At 46.4% G+C, this 12,685-nt stretch overlaps 5 protein-coding genes across 5 annotated transcripts; 2 read left to right on the forward strand and 3 right to left on the reverse strand.

Annotated features, from left to right (window-relative positions):
• Positions 1-2,558: 2,558 nt before the first annotated feature.
• On the reverse strand, positions 2,559-3,707 carry N7503_007677 (ferritin-like domain-containing protein; the record flags this gene model as incomplete). The annotated part of the gene is made up of 1 exon (XM_057067224.1): positions 2,559-3,707. One exon carries the CDS (start codon positions 3,705-3,707, stop codon positions 2,559-2,561), a length of 1,149 nt encoding a protein of 382 aa, XP_056920905.1.
• A 1,489-nt stretch (positions 3,708-5,196) lies between these two features.
• Positions 5,197-5,533, reverse strand: N7503_007678 (uncharacterized protein; the record flags this gene model as incomplete). Its single annotated transcript, XM_057067225.1, has 2 exons — positions 5,197-5,253; positions 5,318-5,533. The coding sequence occupies 2 exons, from the start codon at positions 5,531-5,533 to the stop codon at positions 5,197-5,199; spliced, it is 273 nt and encodes a 90-aa protein (XP_056920906.1).
• Positions 5,534-7,628: 2,095 nt separating this feature from the next.
• On the forward strand, positions 7,629-8,698 carry N7503_007679 (ketoreductase sphI; the record flags this gene model as incomplete). The annotated part of the gene is made up of 2 exons (XM_057067226.1): positions 7,629-8,043; positions 8,115-8,698. The coding sequence occupies 2 exons, from the start codon at positions 7,629-7,631 to the stop codon at positions 8,696-8,698; spliced, it is 999 nt and encodes a 332-aa protein (XP_056920907.1).
• Positions 8,699-9,756: 1,058 nt separating this feature from the next.
• On the reverse strand, positions 9,757-10,473 carry N7503_007680 (BTB/POZ domain-containing protein; the record flags this gene model as incomplete). The annotated part of the gene is made up of 1 exon (XM_057067227.1): positions 9,757-10,473. One exon carries the CDS (start codon positions 10,471-10,473, stop codon positions 9,757-9,759), a length of 717 nt encoding a protein of 238 aa, XP_056920908.1.
• Positions 10,474-11,588: 1,115 nt separating this feature from the next.
• N7503_007681 (putative extracellular soluble lytic transglycosylase) lies at positions 11,589-12,388 on the forward strand (the record flags this gene model as incomplete). Its single annotated transcript, XM_057067228.1, has 2 exons — positions 11,589-11,728; positions 11,782-12,388. The coding sequence occupies 2 exons, from the start codon at positions 11,589-11,591 to the stop codon at positions 12,386-12,388; spliced, it is 747 nt and encodes a 248-aa protein (XP_056920909.1).
• Between the last annotated feature and the right edge of the window lie 297 nt (positions 12,389-12,685).

The raw sequence follows: 12,685 nt of genomic DNA on the forward strand, positions 1-12,685 counted from the left end.
ATATTGGCACACCGGGGATTGCAGCAGCAGCCTTCTAGTGAGTGGCGACGGTTTGTCTTGGTTCCTGGTTTTGATTTTCTAATATTCGTAGTCGAGTGCTTGTGAACTCAACCTTACTCCTTACCGCGCCGGAACTCCCTTTCTACCCGCTCTCAGGAGCATCCTTTCAGGAACTCTGCACATATGCAACTGAACAGCCCACTGCAGAGGCTCGAATGAAACTGTTTAACGATGCTGGTTTAAAGCCGGGGATATTATTTTCTTTACAAGAGCTAGCGGCCTATACGACATCCATTGAAAGTTACATCCGAGGAGACACATTAAGACTCGACGCTCAGTCCATGTGTGACAGACGTAACCTCGCGCAATGGAATTTGATGTGCATCGCTCCTGAAAGTGGTTTGAAACAGGAGAACGCTTTATCGGAAATTTGTCGGTTGGCTGCAATGATCTACAGTATCGGTGTGACATTCCCACTTGCAGGAGTCGGGGCGCCATTTCCGAGACTAGTGAGAATGTTACAAGCCGAGATAAAACATAGCGGCATACTTGAGGACCAGTCACTTCTTCCAATTACCTATAGCCTTTTGCTGTGGGCCCTGACAATGGGCGGTATTGCGGCTGATGGGGGTCCCGAAAGAAAGTGGTATACAATAGCCTTGGCAAATATTATGGGCCAATACCAAGTCGACGATTGGAAAGATTTAAAGGGTTCACTCAAGGCCATCCTTTGGCTAGATAGTGCATGTGATATGGCAGGCAGAGAGCTTTGGAGCGAAGTGCGCTCTCAAATGCAGCGAACTTCGGTGCTCTCTGAGGTGGGCAGATCGTCCCCATGTGCGCATTGTAAGGCAAGGAAAATCAAATGTGAGAGCAAACGACCTTGCCATCACTGCACCAATAGTGGTCTTGATTGTGAGTCCATACGTTCTGTTGGGGATAAAAAAAGGGTGCATATCTACTCAGTCCGTGAGAAGCCTTGTGAACTATGCAAACGAAGGAGAGTTCGATGTGATAAAGGAAGTCCTTGTCAGCGGTGCCTGAAAGGAGGTTTTGACTGCAATTATGCATAGTATCTAAATTCTTAGATTCTCAAAATATAAACATCACTGGGATAAACCTCCGCATCTACTCGGCCTCTGATAATGAGCTTCGTTGCTATCAACATCATTCATGAAGCCAGGTGACCTATCCGTATCTCAGTCGAAGCTGACAGCCAGCACCCTCCTCTCAATAGGAGTTTCTGGTCCAGTCGCCTTCTAGAAGGCTCCTATCTGTGAACTAATATCATGGCACCTAATTATGTAGTGTCGGAGGCACCTTTAAGACGCCGTTCACGCGATGGTACGCTGACTGCCGGGTACCAACTTCCGGAATTGACAATATACACCCAGCTGCTTCACCTGCAAGACGTGAAAGGTTCGATGTATGAAAGCAGCTACAAGAGCAGAAACTGAAGCCCAACAAAATATCTCTCCGAAATGTGCAACGTGCGTGAGGCTTGGGCTTGATTGTCGAAGGAGTGCACCAGCACCTGGAGAGCCCTATGTTCCTCCCCCCAAGAGAAGGCGGACATTTGTCCAACGACCGAGTTCAACTCGATCGATCACCCCAATCCAGCTTCCAATGTTGATTCAGAAATGCCGATGAATGCAAATTCCCCCAATATAGATCGATATATACACTCCCAACTACAAAACCTTGCAGATCTGGACCTGAGCTTCGATTTCGATATTAAAGGTGACCAATTTGGCTTCAATATCTCTGGTGTAGGATATAACTTCATAATTCTACTCCCTGGGGACCTAACAGACTTTCTCGGATACAGGAGTGTCTATTGGGAGCTTTACAGGTGCGCATACCAATATGTCAGTTGAAAGCCAACAACCAGATGATGTCGATTCCGAAACACCCATTACTGTTAACAAGGAAAACTCGCATTTGATTCAACACTACTTAGATGTGATGAAAGGATATGCCAAGCTGCAAAAATTTCCACATAAGACCAGCAACCTGTTCATCTCTGCCTTCTCAAGACCGCTTCAATTGCCGCCTCTCTTCTATGCCATTTTAGCCTTCTCCGCTGCCCACCTGAGCGTTCAAGATGACTCTTACTCCCGTCAGGTCAAAATATTTAGAGATTTAGCCGAATCTTCATTTCGAAATCATAGCCATGGCGAGGATACCGATACTAATCTCTCAAGTTTCTTTTTCTTTGGTTTATTCAACCAGAACTTGATGCTTAGAAATGCTTGTCATTTAAGGATTGTATACTATGAGGTCTAGCCCTACTGTCGATGAATTAGCCACTAACCACCCGTGGGACAGGTCAGGTGCAGGGTGTAGAGGGTGACTGGTGGGTCAGTGCTAGGTCTAGTAAGTTGGCGCTACAACAGGAACTAGAAATTGAGTCCTGCTTACTGTGTTAAATATGTGTACCTTTTTGTCAAGTTAATTCGATATTATGGAGAATATGATGTTGAATTAATATACACGAGAATTATAAACATGCTGTAGCGACTATCACGCCTGTTATCTGGTTATAAGGCACGGCTAGTTTACTGCAAAAAGGCAGCAGCGCAGGCCACAGCTCCGAACAGGCTGGCAACCACGCTCACACGAATTCCACTTGCACCACTGTAAGCTGGGGTGGCGGATGCAGACGCGGACGAAGAGGTCATGCTGCCAGACGACATAGAGGGCATGCCGGTCTTGGAGGCACTGGGCATAGACATAGACATGGAGGGCATCATAGACATGGAAGACTGCGAGCCAGACTGTCCGCACTTAGATCCCATTCCCATGGGTCCATTGGGCATACCAACTTCGACGATTGCGGGACCTGCGACAATGTTGTCATCGGTGGCCTGCTTGTTGCCCTTGGTCAGGACAACGTAGCTCTGGCCAGCAACGCCCTGGGGAACAACGACAGTATATTCTCCGGCACCAGTGGACTCGAGGGTAGCCCAGACGGGTCCGGTGACGGTGATGAATGCCGCGTAGATGTCCGAGGTGTTCATGACCATATCGCCGGCAACCATCAGGTCAACCTTGGAGCCGGTCATGACAGGAGCCATGGAGGGCATAGTCAAGGCGGGGAAGGCCTTGACTGGCAACTTTCCATTGCTCTCGGGGCATGAGGCAATGAAGAGCGAGGCGAGGGTGTACACCTCATCGAAGTCAAGAGGGTTGTCGAAAGCCTGAGCAGCAGGGGCCTCGCCGAGGGCGGCACGTAGGTAGGCACTGTGACGGGCTTCAACGGTCAAGATGCTGCCTGCGGCAGTGAGGTAGGTCTTGTCCATGATGCTGGCGGCCGCACCAAGGTAGGCGCTGACTCCGACGCCTTCCAAAATGCTACCGAGGGCAAGGAAGGATTTGACATCCGTGGAAGGGAAGTTGTAAGTGCAAGCCTCAACGGGGCTCGCGCCGGCAGCCTTAAGAGCCTTGGTCAAGAACTGGACGTGCTGCTGCTCGTCACTGGCAGTCTCCTTGAGGTTGGCGTAGAACGGGTCCTGCATACCGGCCTTCTGGAAATCGGCGTGGGTGTAGTTCTTAAGACCTTCTTGGTAGAAGGCGGCCTCGAGGTGCTCAAGAGTCAATGCATAGTTGAGAACGTCGGCGTCGGTGATTTGGGCGCGCTCGGCGAGAGGAGTAGCTTGGGCAAGGCCCATGGCTGCACTAGCAAGAGCCACAGAAGAGAACTTCATTTTAAAGAATGACTTTAGTAGGAATGTTGATAATGAAGGTTATTGAGTGTGAAGATGATTTTGACGGCAGTAAAACACCAGCCCTTTATACTACAAGCCAAGCCCACTAAAGCTGTAGAATAGCAGTCCTATAGTCCGATGCCCAAAATTTCGAGGGGTATCTGTACCTGCCAAGAGTGTCTTAGCTTCGAATTTTGGTAGATTAATTCCAAATCGAGCATGAGCTCGAACCTATCCGCTGTCGATCTTCCCCAAAAGTCATGCCACAGAATCAGTGCCTGCATGGTGATTATCTCCGAAATTTCCTAGAAGGGGTGTCATTCAACTTCAATTGGAGTCCGTGCCTTTACAGAGGGTACTTTGTGGGGTCAATATTTAGCAGTTCACAAAGACTGACTGGTACAATAATTAGGCTTCATTCGGCTTTGAATGATCCCGACGACTAGTCCTGTAAAAGAGCCCGAGTGCATGTGGAGTCAGTCGAAAGGCCCCACTACGTGTGTCCGAGGACCAATCGCATCAATTTTCAACGCAGAAGCTGCGAGCGAGAGCGAGAACGAGCGAGAACGAAAGCGACGGCGCGCCAAATTTCAAGGTCACACAAACTTTGTTTACTTTAACTACTTGTTTTTCCCTTGGCATGTTCCTTCGCGATATATCGATCTACAGTGGCAAATGATATCTTAAGTCGATAAACTGGAAATGATATCATGCAAACGCCGTGTCTCAGTACAGATTACCTATCGACAAGGACACATCCCTCCCAAGTCAAACACAGTTAGTTCTATGTGGAGTTCAATACATATCGCGTCCCGGAGTTTTGAAATCAGATTTTTCTGGGCTAGACCCTTGGAAGACTCAAAACTCAGATTAAGCATACGAGGTGTCCAGTAATGAACCAGGTTACCTCCCCGGGAGGCATTGGGTCGGTTCTTGAGGTCTCTCTGGTCGGCATTACCCGCATCTCTCCTCCATATTATACGGACGAGATCATCATAGGCGCAAAACAAGGGGGTTGCTAGTCTTGGGAATATACTTGACTAGGTCTCCTCGCAGTTTCTACATATGCGCTTTCTTAAACCCACAGACCCCAAAATGCAGTGCTTGAAAATAACTAGACCATCGTACTCCAATTTTGACTATGGTGACGAGGGTGTCATACATTTGAGCTCAAGAGTACAGTAGTCGTGTAAAACCGTGCTAATTCCTGGGTGATGGAGTCTCTCGCCGTTTCTTCGTAGAACTCTTGTCCATTCATTCTAATGCTTACGTAGAGTCTGAGTATTTTGTCTAACAGACCTCGCGAACTCAAAGGACCACCTATTCACAAGGAGAAAAAAGCAGACCAGTAGTTTTTGCTAGAAGCATGTATTATCTGACGAACCCATTAAGGATAGTAAAGAAGGGGCTTTTTCAGCACATCAGGCCGGATCATCAGACTAAAAATCAACATATCATCTCAGAGAATTCGGCAATATCAGCAGTGTTGTCACAGAACACGATTCAGGCTGCATTGGACATTCAGGTTTAGGTTTATAAGACCATACTGTTGGTTGTTAATCAATTTTACAAGATTGCCCACTGAAGTGAAGAGTACAGTTGCATCATACCTGTTCGACGTCTTTTTCGGAGCAGCAGTAGACATCCCCGCCAGAGCAACTCTCCCCGAGCAGGCCCGGGGCGATATTACCCAGGGAGATAAGGCCGGCATTGCCATTGCCACTGCAAACAACAACCTGGTTACTTTCGCAGGTGGTGCTGGCTCTGGCGATGGACGCCGCGATGGCAGAGGAAGCAAGAGCCAGAGAAATAAAGAAGACCTTCATGATGACTGAAGTGAGTTTTGTAATTATACCGAATAGTGAATATCGCTTGCCGGTCTTCAAATGAAAAGATAAACAAATTTTTTAAAATCTAAGCTCGAGCTAGAATTTATATGATACTGGAGCGCCAAGAGAAGGCATTTGGCTTTTACAATAGTTGGAAAAGTGTGAAAATCTAGAATCTCTTATCCTAAGAGTCTGTCATCCATGTACAATTCAGTGGACTGAACAATGCTATTATGATCATAATGACATGAATGACTGCTCTGTTTAAGGACTTGTCGCTTCCGAAAACAGCTATGTAGTATTGGAAGAGTAAGAATCGGGCGGGGTGATGACAACAATAGCTTTTGTCTGGCTCGAAATGATTATCTAAGACAATTGGCTAGTTCTAGAGTTCACAGTACCCAAATATCGCCTTCCGTTTCCGGGGCATCCGCTCGATCCGTGGGGCAGGTGTACCATAGGTTCAGACATGGGTTCGCAAAGTACATCGCGAAATAACAAGCCACCGGCTTGGCCATATGGGATTCCCCTGACTTATTTTACTCCAAGTTTGGATCTTTGTTTTGTTCTTTGCGTGGTACATGGAGTTGACACAACCTTGATACACCCCCGTCTAAGACCATCAGCAATGAATAGGAGGAAATGATGTATCCATGCTAGAATGCAGCTCTGACCATCGGTAAACTTCTTCTTTCTGGACTCAAAAGGGGGCGGCTCGGTGTTGGCTTTCAGAATTGGGTCTTCATCATATTTAAAAAATCACCAGACCAAAACAGCAATCCGGACCCAACTTAGTGGCTGGTAGTCTATAGTCAGAATTTGCGAGGTGTCAGGGTAAATTGAATCTACCTTGGGCGCATTAGCACTTTCCATTTCGGTCGCGCGACTGCAAAATGGCGCTCACCCCATTCTTACGGGCGACACCCAGCCGGCTGATAGTAGCATAGCGATCAGCAAGTCTGCTCGGCCCAGCTTCGTCCTCGTAAATTTCTATATACCGGACAGCTACCAATGCCAACACTTGACGATGGGAAGAGAAAATGAGAAGAAGAAAGAAAGAGAAAGAAAAAAGGAATGGCAAAAAGATTGGAAATGAAGAAGAGAGTCCCGCCCTTCGAACAGGTCATTTAGTATACATGATCGGAACAGTCAAGAAGTGAGACGCGTCTTTCATGAATAACACTATGAAATTTAATCTCCCGGCGCTTCTCATTTCGCGGACAGTTTTTACTTGCTTTACAGCGCCTTCATCTATCCAGTATGATGGTGCATTCTTGTAAGCCGACCGAGCCCGAATAAGGAATAATGGTGCACAACAAGGGCATTCAACCCAACACAAAGAAAGAAAAGAAAAACAAAAACATACAACAGTCAGGATTCGCATGTGGTCACCCACCATACTACTAACTAACCGGCGTGTGGCTTAAGTACGGCTGAGCGGACGGGAAGCCCTGTTCTCCACACCCTATGGTCGTATGTACTAGACCCTGCAAAGGAAAGAAATATATAGTGCAAGATATGAGGAAATCAATCCGCAAGTAAGAGAGGACTTTGTTCAAGGTAGCCAGGCCCACTAGGTAATTTAGGCCACCACGGGCGGTCGTAGAAGTGATAATGTTATAAGAAATGGTACCCTTTCCACCGAGCAAGTCACTCTGATTATCTTGATGGGATGAGATAGAGGCAACTAGCGGATAGTAGCCAGCGAATTGGGCTTGGCTTACATCCTTGTATCCGATTCCATTTGTACACGGCTTATCAGTTCAAATGTTTGCGCATGGTAAGTTATGTTTGTTCCATTATGTCAACCAGAATAAATAATTATGCAAACCTTGGAAGTACGTAGCGCATTGACCAATTACTGGGAGAAAATACACTTAATAAGTTGTCTTTTAAATTTACCCAATTTATTACCAATTCCAATCTCAAGAAGTTCGTCGAATTAATGATGAGTGATCGTACCTAGCCGAGGTTGAATTCCGCCTCATAGATGACAAATGCATATTGATGACATGCATACTCTCTCAACTATTTAAGATCATCCTATCTATCGCCTGTTGAGATTCTCATGGTTTCAGAAATCACAACAATCATGTCCGCTCCACTGGTTTTCATAACTGGTGCTACTGGTTTTATCGGCAGCGCCACCGCTCTTGAGGCTCTCAAGGCAGGTTATCGACTTCGAATTTGTGTCCGGCAGGAATCAGATAAGCTCAAAGCTTTACTGTCAAGCTATCGCGATCAGATAGAATTCGTCGTCATCTCAGATCTCACTGTGGAGGCTTCTTTTAGAGGCAAGCTCGATGGAGTGGATTATGTCTTACATCTCGCGTCACCTCTTACCCACGGGACAGATAAGGAAACATATTTCACCCCCGCGGTAAACGGAACACTGGCTATTCTCAAAGAAGCCGACAGAGTTCCGAGCATCAAGAAGGTTGTAATCACTTCTTCTATCGCTTCCTTGTTTCCCCTCACTGGAATACCAGAGGGTGGTGTTATAAAAGGTGAGATATAACACGTGATCTACAAGTGCTGCTTCTGGCGGATATTGAAAATGTACTAATACTATACATAGAGGACAACGACTGGGATCTTACTGTTGATCCATTGGCAAATTTCGTCGATCCTAAGAACCCTGCCGCAGCACCAATGACTTTGTACCGAGCTTCCAAATTGCTTGCGGACAAGGCAACATGGGACTTTTGGAAGACCAATCAACCACATTACTCATTGGTGACTCTTCATCCGGCGTTCGTTTTCGGGCATAACCTGGTGCAAACCTCCGCCGAAGGGATCCGATCAGGATCTAATGGTGTCATCTGGCGTGGTGTGATGGAAGGAGCTGCAGCTGGAGGTATCTCTATCACGGGTGTGCATGTTCAAGATGTTGCTGAAGCGCAAATCAAAGCACTGGGCCCGGAAATTAAGGGTGGGTCCAAGTATTTGCTTGCAGGAAAGCCAACAACATGGAAGGATGTGGCTCGCATTGTGCACAAGTACTACCCCGATATTGGTGCTAAGCTCACAGAGGATGCTGAAGGCGCTTCCACGCTCACCGATACGTCAAAGGCAGAAAATGAGCTTGGAATGCAATGGCGCTCATGGGAGGAGATTGTGCGAAGCATTATGGATCAACAGCTGGGCTTTCTTCGAACGTAAATAATGTAGATTTTAATTTATCCAAGACAAAGGCTTTACTTCGAATTTATTATCGTGTCAGATGAGGTTATTCTATTTCAGGTAGATGCAATCAGGTACCAACCAACTCTTCTCCGGTGTCAATATGGCCATTGAGCAGAGCAATGTAGGTGGTATTGAATGTCAAAGCTCTACAATCTGACGATGGCTTCACAGGATACTCTGCAGGCATTGACTGTCCAATTCCAAGATTTGAATGACTTTTTTTACAGCCCTTTCCACTGAAAAGATCAAGAACAAAAAAATGAAAACAAAAATAAAAACATACAACAGTCAGGATTCGCATGTGGTCACCCACCATACTACTAACTAACCGGCGTGTGGCTTAAGTACGGCTGAGCGGACGGGAAGCCCTGTTCTCCACACCCTATGGTCGTATGTACCAGATGAACAACTAGAGAGGACTAGGTATGCAGATCAGCTATGTGTGTTGAGCCAGATGCGTTAACGACGTACCAAGAACTGCCGTGCTCATCAAGAATAAAGACTACCTTGGCCCACGGAAGATATTCGCTTCCTGACGAAGCTTAGAGAAGAGTCACTTCTTTTTCGAAGTAAAAAAGCGGTCCAGTACGTTTTTTTGAGCAGAAACCCTCCGTACAGCTGTATTATGTTATGACGCGCTGTGTTAGTCCCCATTTCTACGCATCAAACAACTGAGGTAGTGCGATTCTGCCACCTGCACGTCCACCACATCATTCTTTCACTTCAGGATCAGTGCTGGTATAATTACTAGAAGACATAACATACAACCGGTTTTCTCGCTGAGCCCATCGATAGCAAAGAACAGAATTACGGGTTATAAATTTCAGACTAAAACTTCCAACCTGAGGTGAAATTCATAAACTTACTTCCGTTCTCATCAAGCTAAACCCATATTCCATCCAAATATGTCTCGGGTCATGGCAGATCCAGGTCATAGATTATGGAAGTTGAATTTGTAAGAATCCTTGGCCTGATCCTGTTGTTCCTGAGCTTCTGCTTCGCCACCGGCCGTGAAGGAGGCCGGCATCCTTGACTTAAATTTTTCCGCGTTTGACCCTCCTTGAATTCATCTGGGCCACAGTAGCAGGTTTTTTGGTGTCGACCTCCCCTTCCGGTCGGAATATCTGTTCCTCAAGGTCGGTCGATGGTGATAGGCGAGTGGAATGACGATCCTCTGGAAAATTGCGCAAAGGGATAGGCAAATCTGCATCCACTCTTTTCTTGATCAATTCAGCGCACAGATCCTCCAGAAAGGGCCGCGAAAATTTCCCTTTTTCTTTCTCAAAATCTTTCGTAGTGGCGCTTCGCACCCCTATGTCCACTGCCAGACGCCGCATTTGGGATTCAGGCAAGGTGTGGGAATAGATGTAATTGACTGTGTCTTGGCCCATATGTCCGGACTTTTTCTCACATATCGCCATCACCAATTTCTGCAAATCTTTCATTTCGAGTTTGCCGGCCAGAATCCAAAGTCGAATCAGGAAGTCTAGTTCCTTGCTTTTGAGCTCCTCAACAGAATTGTCGCCACGGTACATCCACAGGATGATTTGAGCAAAAACTTGCGGATCATCGTCTGGGAAGAAAATGAATGGCTCTGTAATAGCTTCGTCGCAACGACTTGAAAATTTGTTGTCAAAGTATGAAGAACAGGTACATAAGAGTTCCAAGTGAACATCAAACGGGGTATTGGATTCCCCCACATCGATCTGCACAATACCACCACTCAGATCGCTTGCAAATTCAATCAGCATCTCGATTTTGATTGCCAGGGTGTCAGTACATACGCTTCGACTAGACGACTAGCCATTTTGATGGCGCTTGATGAGCCAGCACCTTGTTCGAGGGGCGAGAGATAGATGATCCCAGTCTTCTTCAGTTTAGGAGAATGTTGTCGATTCTTTCTTGAGGGGAAAGAGAGACGGATCAAATCCCGCCGGAGCTCAGGTGTGAATGGTGCCTAGCCAGTTCTGTTGATTGGGGACGAATCACGTCATGATGTTTAGCGCTTTTGGTTTGATCTAACCCGATTTGCCGAACACTCTAGCTTAGCCTAGATAACTAGATATGCCGGACTCTTACTGGTGCTTCTAGTTCTTGATTCACAGTAGAAAACATTATCTTCCAATGAAACCATGATTGATTGAACGTCTTGGACTTCGAATTGTGGCTAGGCTCCACCGTATGTCATCCACCCCGCAAATTGTATACTGGTGGCCATTCCCATATAGCGAACAGGCTATGGAGAGCGGTTCTCCCGAAGTTGTGGTCTCACAAATTTACACACTTTATACAGGCTTTGATAATTTAATCTATAATATTCAGTTGAAAGCTTCGTAGATACCTGACTTCTCGGGTGTCTTCCCTAAACAGCCTGTTCATCGGGTTGGATGACGAGGTCCGCTCCAACTAAACTCCAACTAAACTCCAACTAAATAATAAATGTTGACGCTTGAATAAACTCACGATCGACATCCAAATCAAAACACGAGTTTCAAATGCATAATAAAGATTAGCTGTCATGAGGACCCTGGCCGACCCTGAAATTAATTCTGCAGAGAATAAGTGATCGTCCCTGTTCATACTCAATTCAGAAACTGGTACCTTGCTCCATAATTCTATGGCCCCAGCACTAGCTCTGTCAGCCTGCATGAGTTACCAGTTTAGGAGACTCGTCCTTCTTAGTACTGCTGAGGACATCTCTTTTTGAATGTTCCTTGCATGCACATGTGTAAAATATCCGAGGCAACCGTACTGTGATTTTCGCCCCAGGCTATCACCGAACTGACATCTCAGGTATAAATACTGACACATTCCTCGATGTTTCTTTTCCCTCTGGACAGATTGTCTATCGAATTTTTATTTCATAATGGCCTTCCCCAAGATAGCTCTCTTCGCCACGTTTGTGGCTTCAATTACAAATGCCCAATCTGCAAACCCCGGTGTGGGAATAAATCCCGATGCCCAGGGCGCAACAGACGACACTACCTCAAGCACAGGACCAAACGGGTACGCATCTACTTCTCTCAAAAGACCTTTGATCAAGTCCTAACATCAGTTAGATCTGAAGACTGGCTCAACACCGGCATAACAACCAACGGCTGGAACCCCCCATTCCTCGCCCTGGAAAACATAACTCACATCTCCATCACCGATTTCTACAACAACATCGGTTCTGCCTGCCAGCAATACGACTCCTACTTCCAAAGCGCCAGCTCAACCTACAACGTCGATGCGGTAATCCTAGCCGTAATTGCCATGCAAGAATCATCCTGCAACGCTGACGCAGGTGGGCCAACACCGGGACTGATGCAAGTATCCTGCGAAAATTACCCGAATGGCCAGTGCACAGACTCGATCCAGGATAACGTTGACGCGGGCACGAAGTATTTCAAGACGCAGTTGGATTCTGCGGACGGAAATGCGCTTGTGGCGTTTGGGTCTTACAACGGGTGGTTCACTGCTGATAGTGGGTTGAATAACGACAAGGGCCTGACGGAGGATTACCCTTGTTCCGCCGAGGGTCAGAGTAATGGTGTGCCTCAGAATTTGGACTATTTGCATCAGGTTTTGAATGGGTGGTTTATGGGGTTAGATGTTTATGGGGATGATAGTTGGATTGGAACTTATCAGTGTGATCAGTCTTGTAGTGATGGGAACAAGTGTTAAATTTCTGAGGTTGGGGGTACAGTCTAAGCAGTGAAGCTCTGGGAGGGTTTGGAGTCAGTATCACCAGCTATTTATTTCACCCTTAGCGAATATTATAATACTTTCTAGGTCCACTAGAAACTGCTGAACGTCTGGGTGAAGAAATTGCACCTGAAATTGAACCCTTCCGAAGATTGACCATCGTCAACTTCCTGCTCCCCACCGTATTTGTTGATAGTCGGTATACCGTGACGTCACCAATTGCAGCTTGTGTGGGATCATTGGCCTGAATTGACTTTAGCTAGGCTTCTTTACTCT

The sequence above is a fragment of the Penicillium pulvis genome, assembly GCF_028828015.1.
Source record: "Penicillium pulvis strain IBT 33274 chromosome Unknown contig_5_segment0_segment0, whole genome shotgun sequence".
In the NCBI taxonomy this organism is placed as follows: Eukaryota; Fungi; Ascomycota; class Eurotiomycetes; order Eurotiales; family Aspergillaceae; genus Penicillium; species Penicillium pulvis.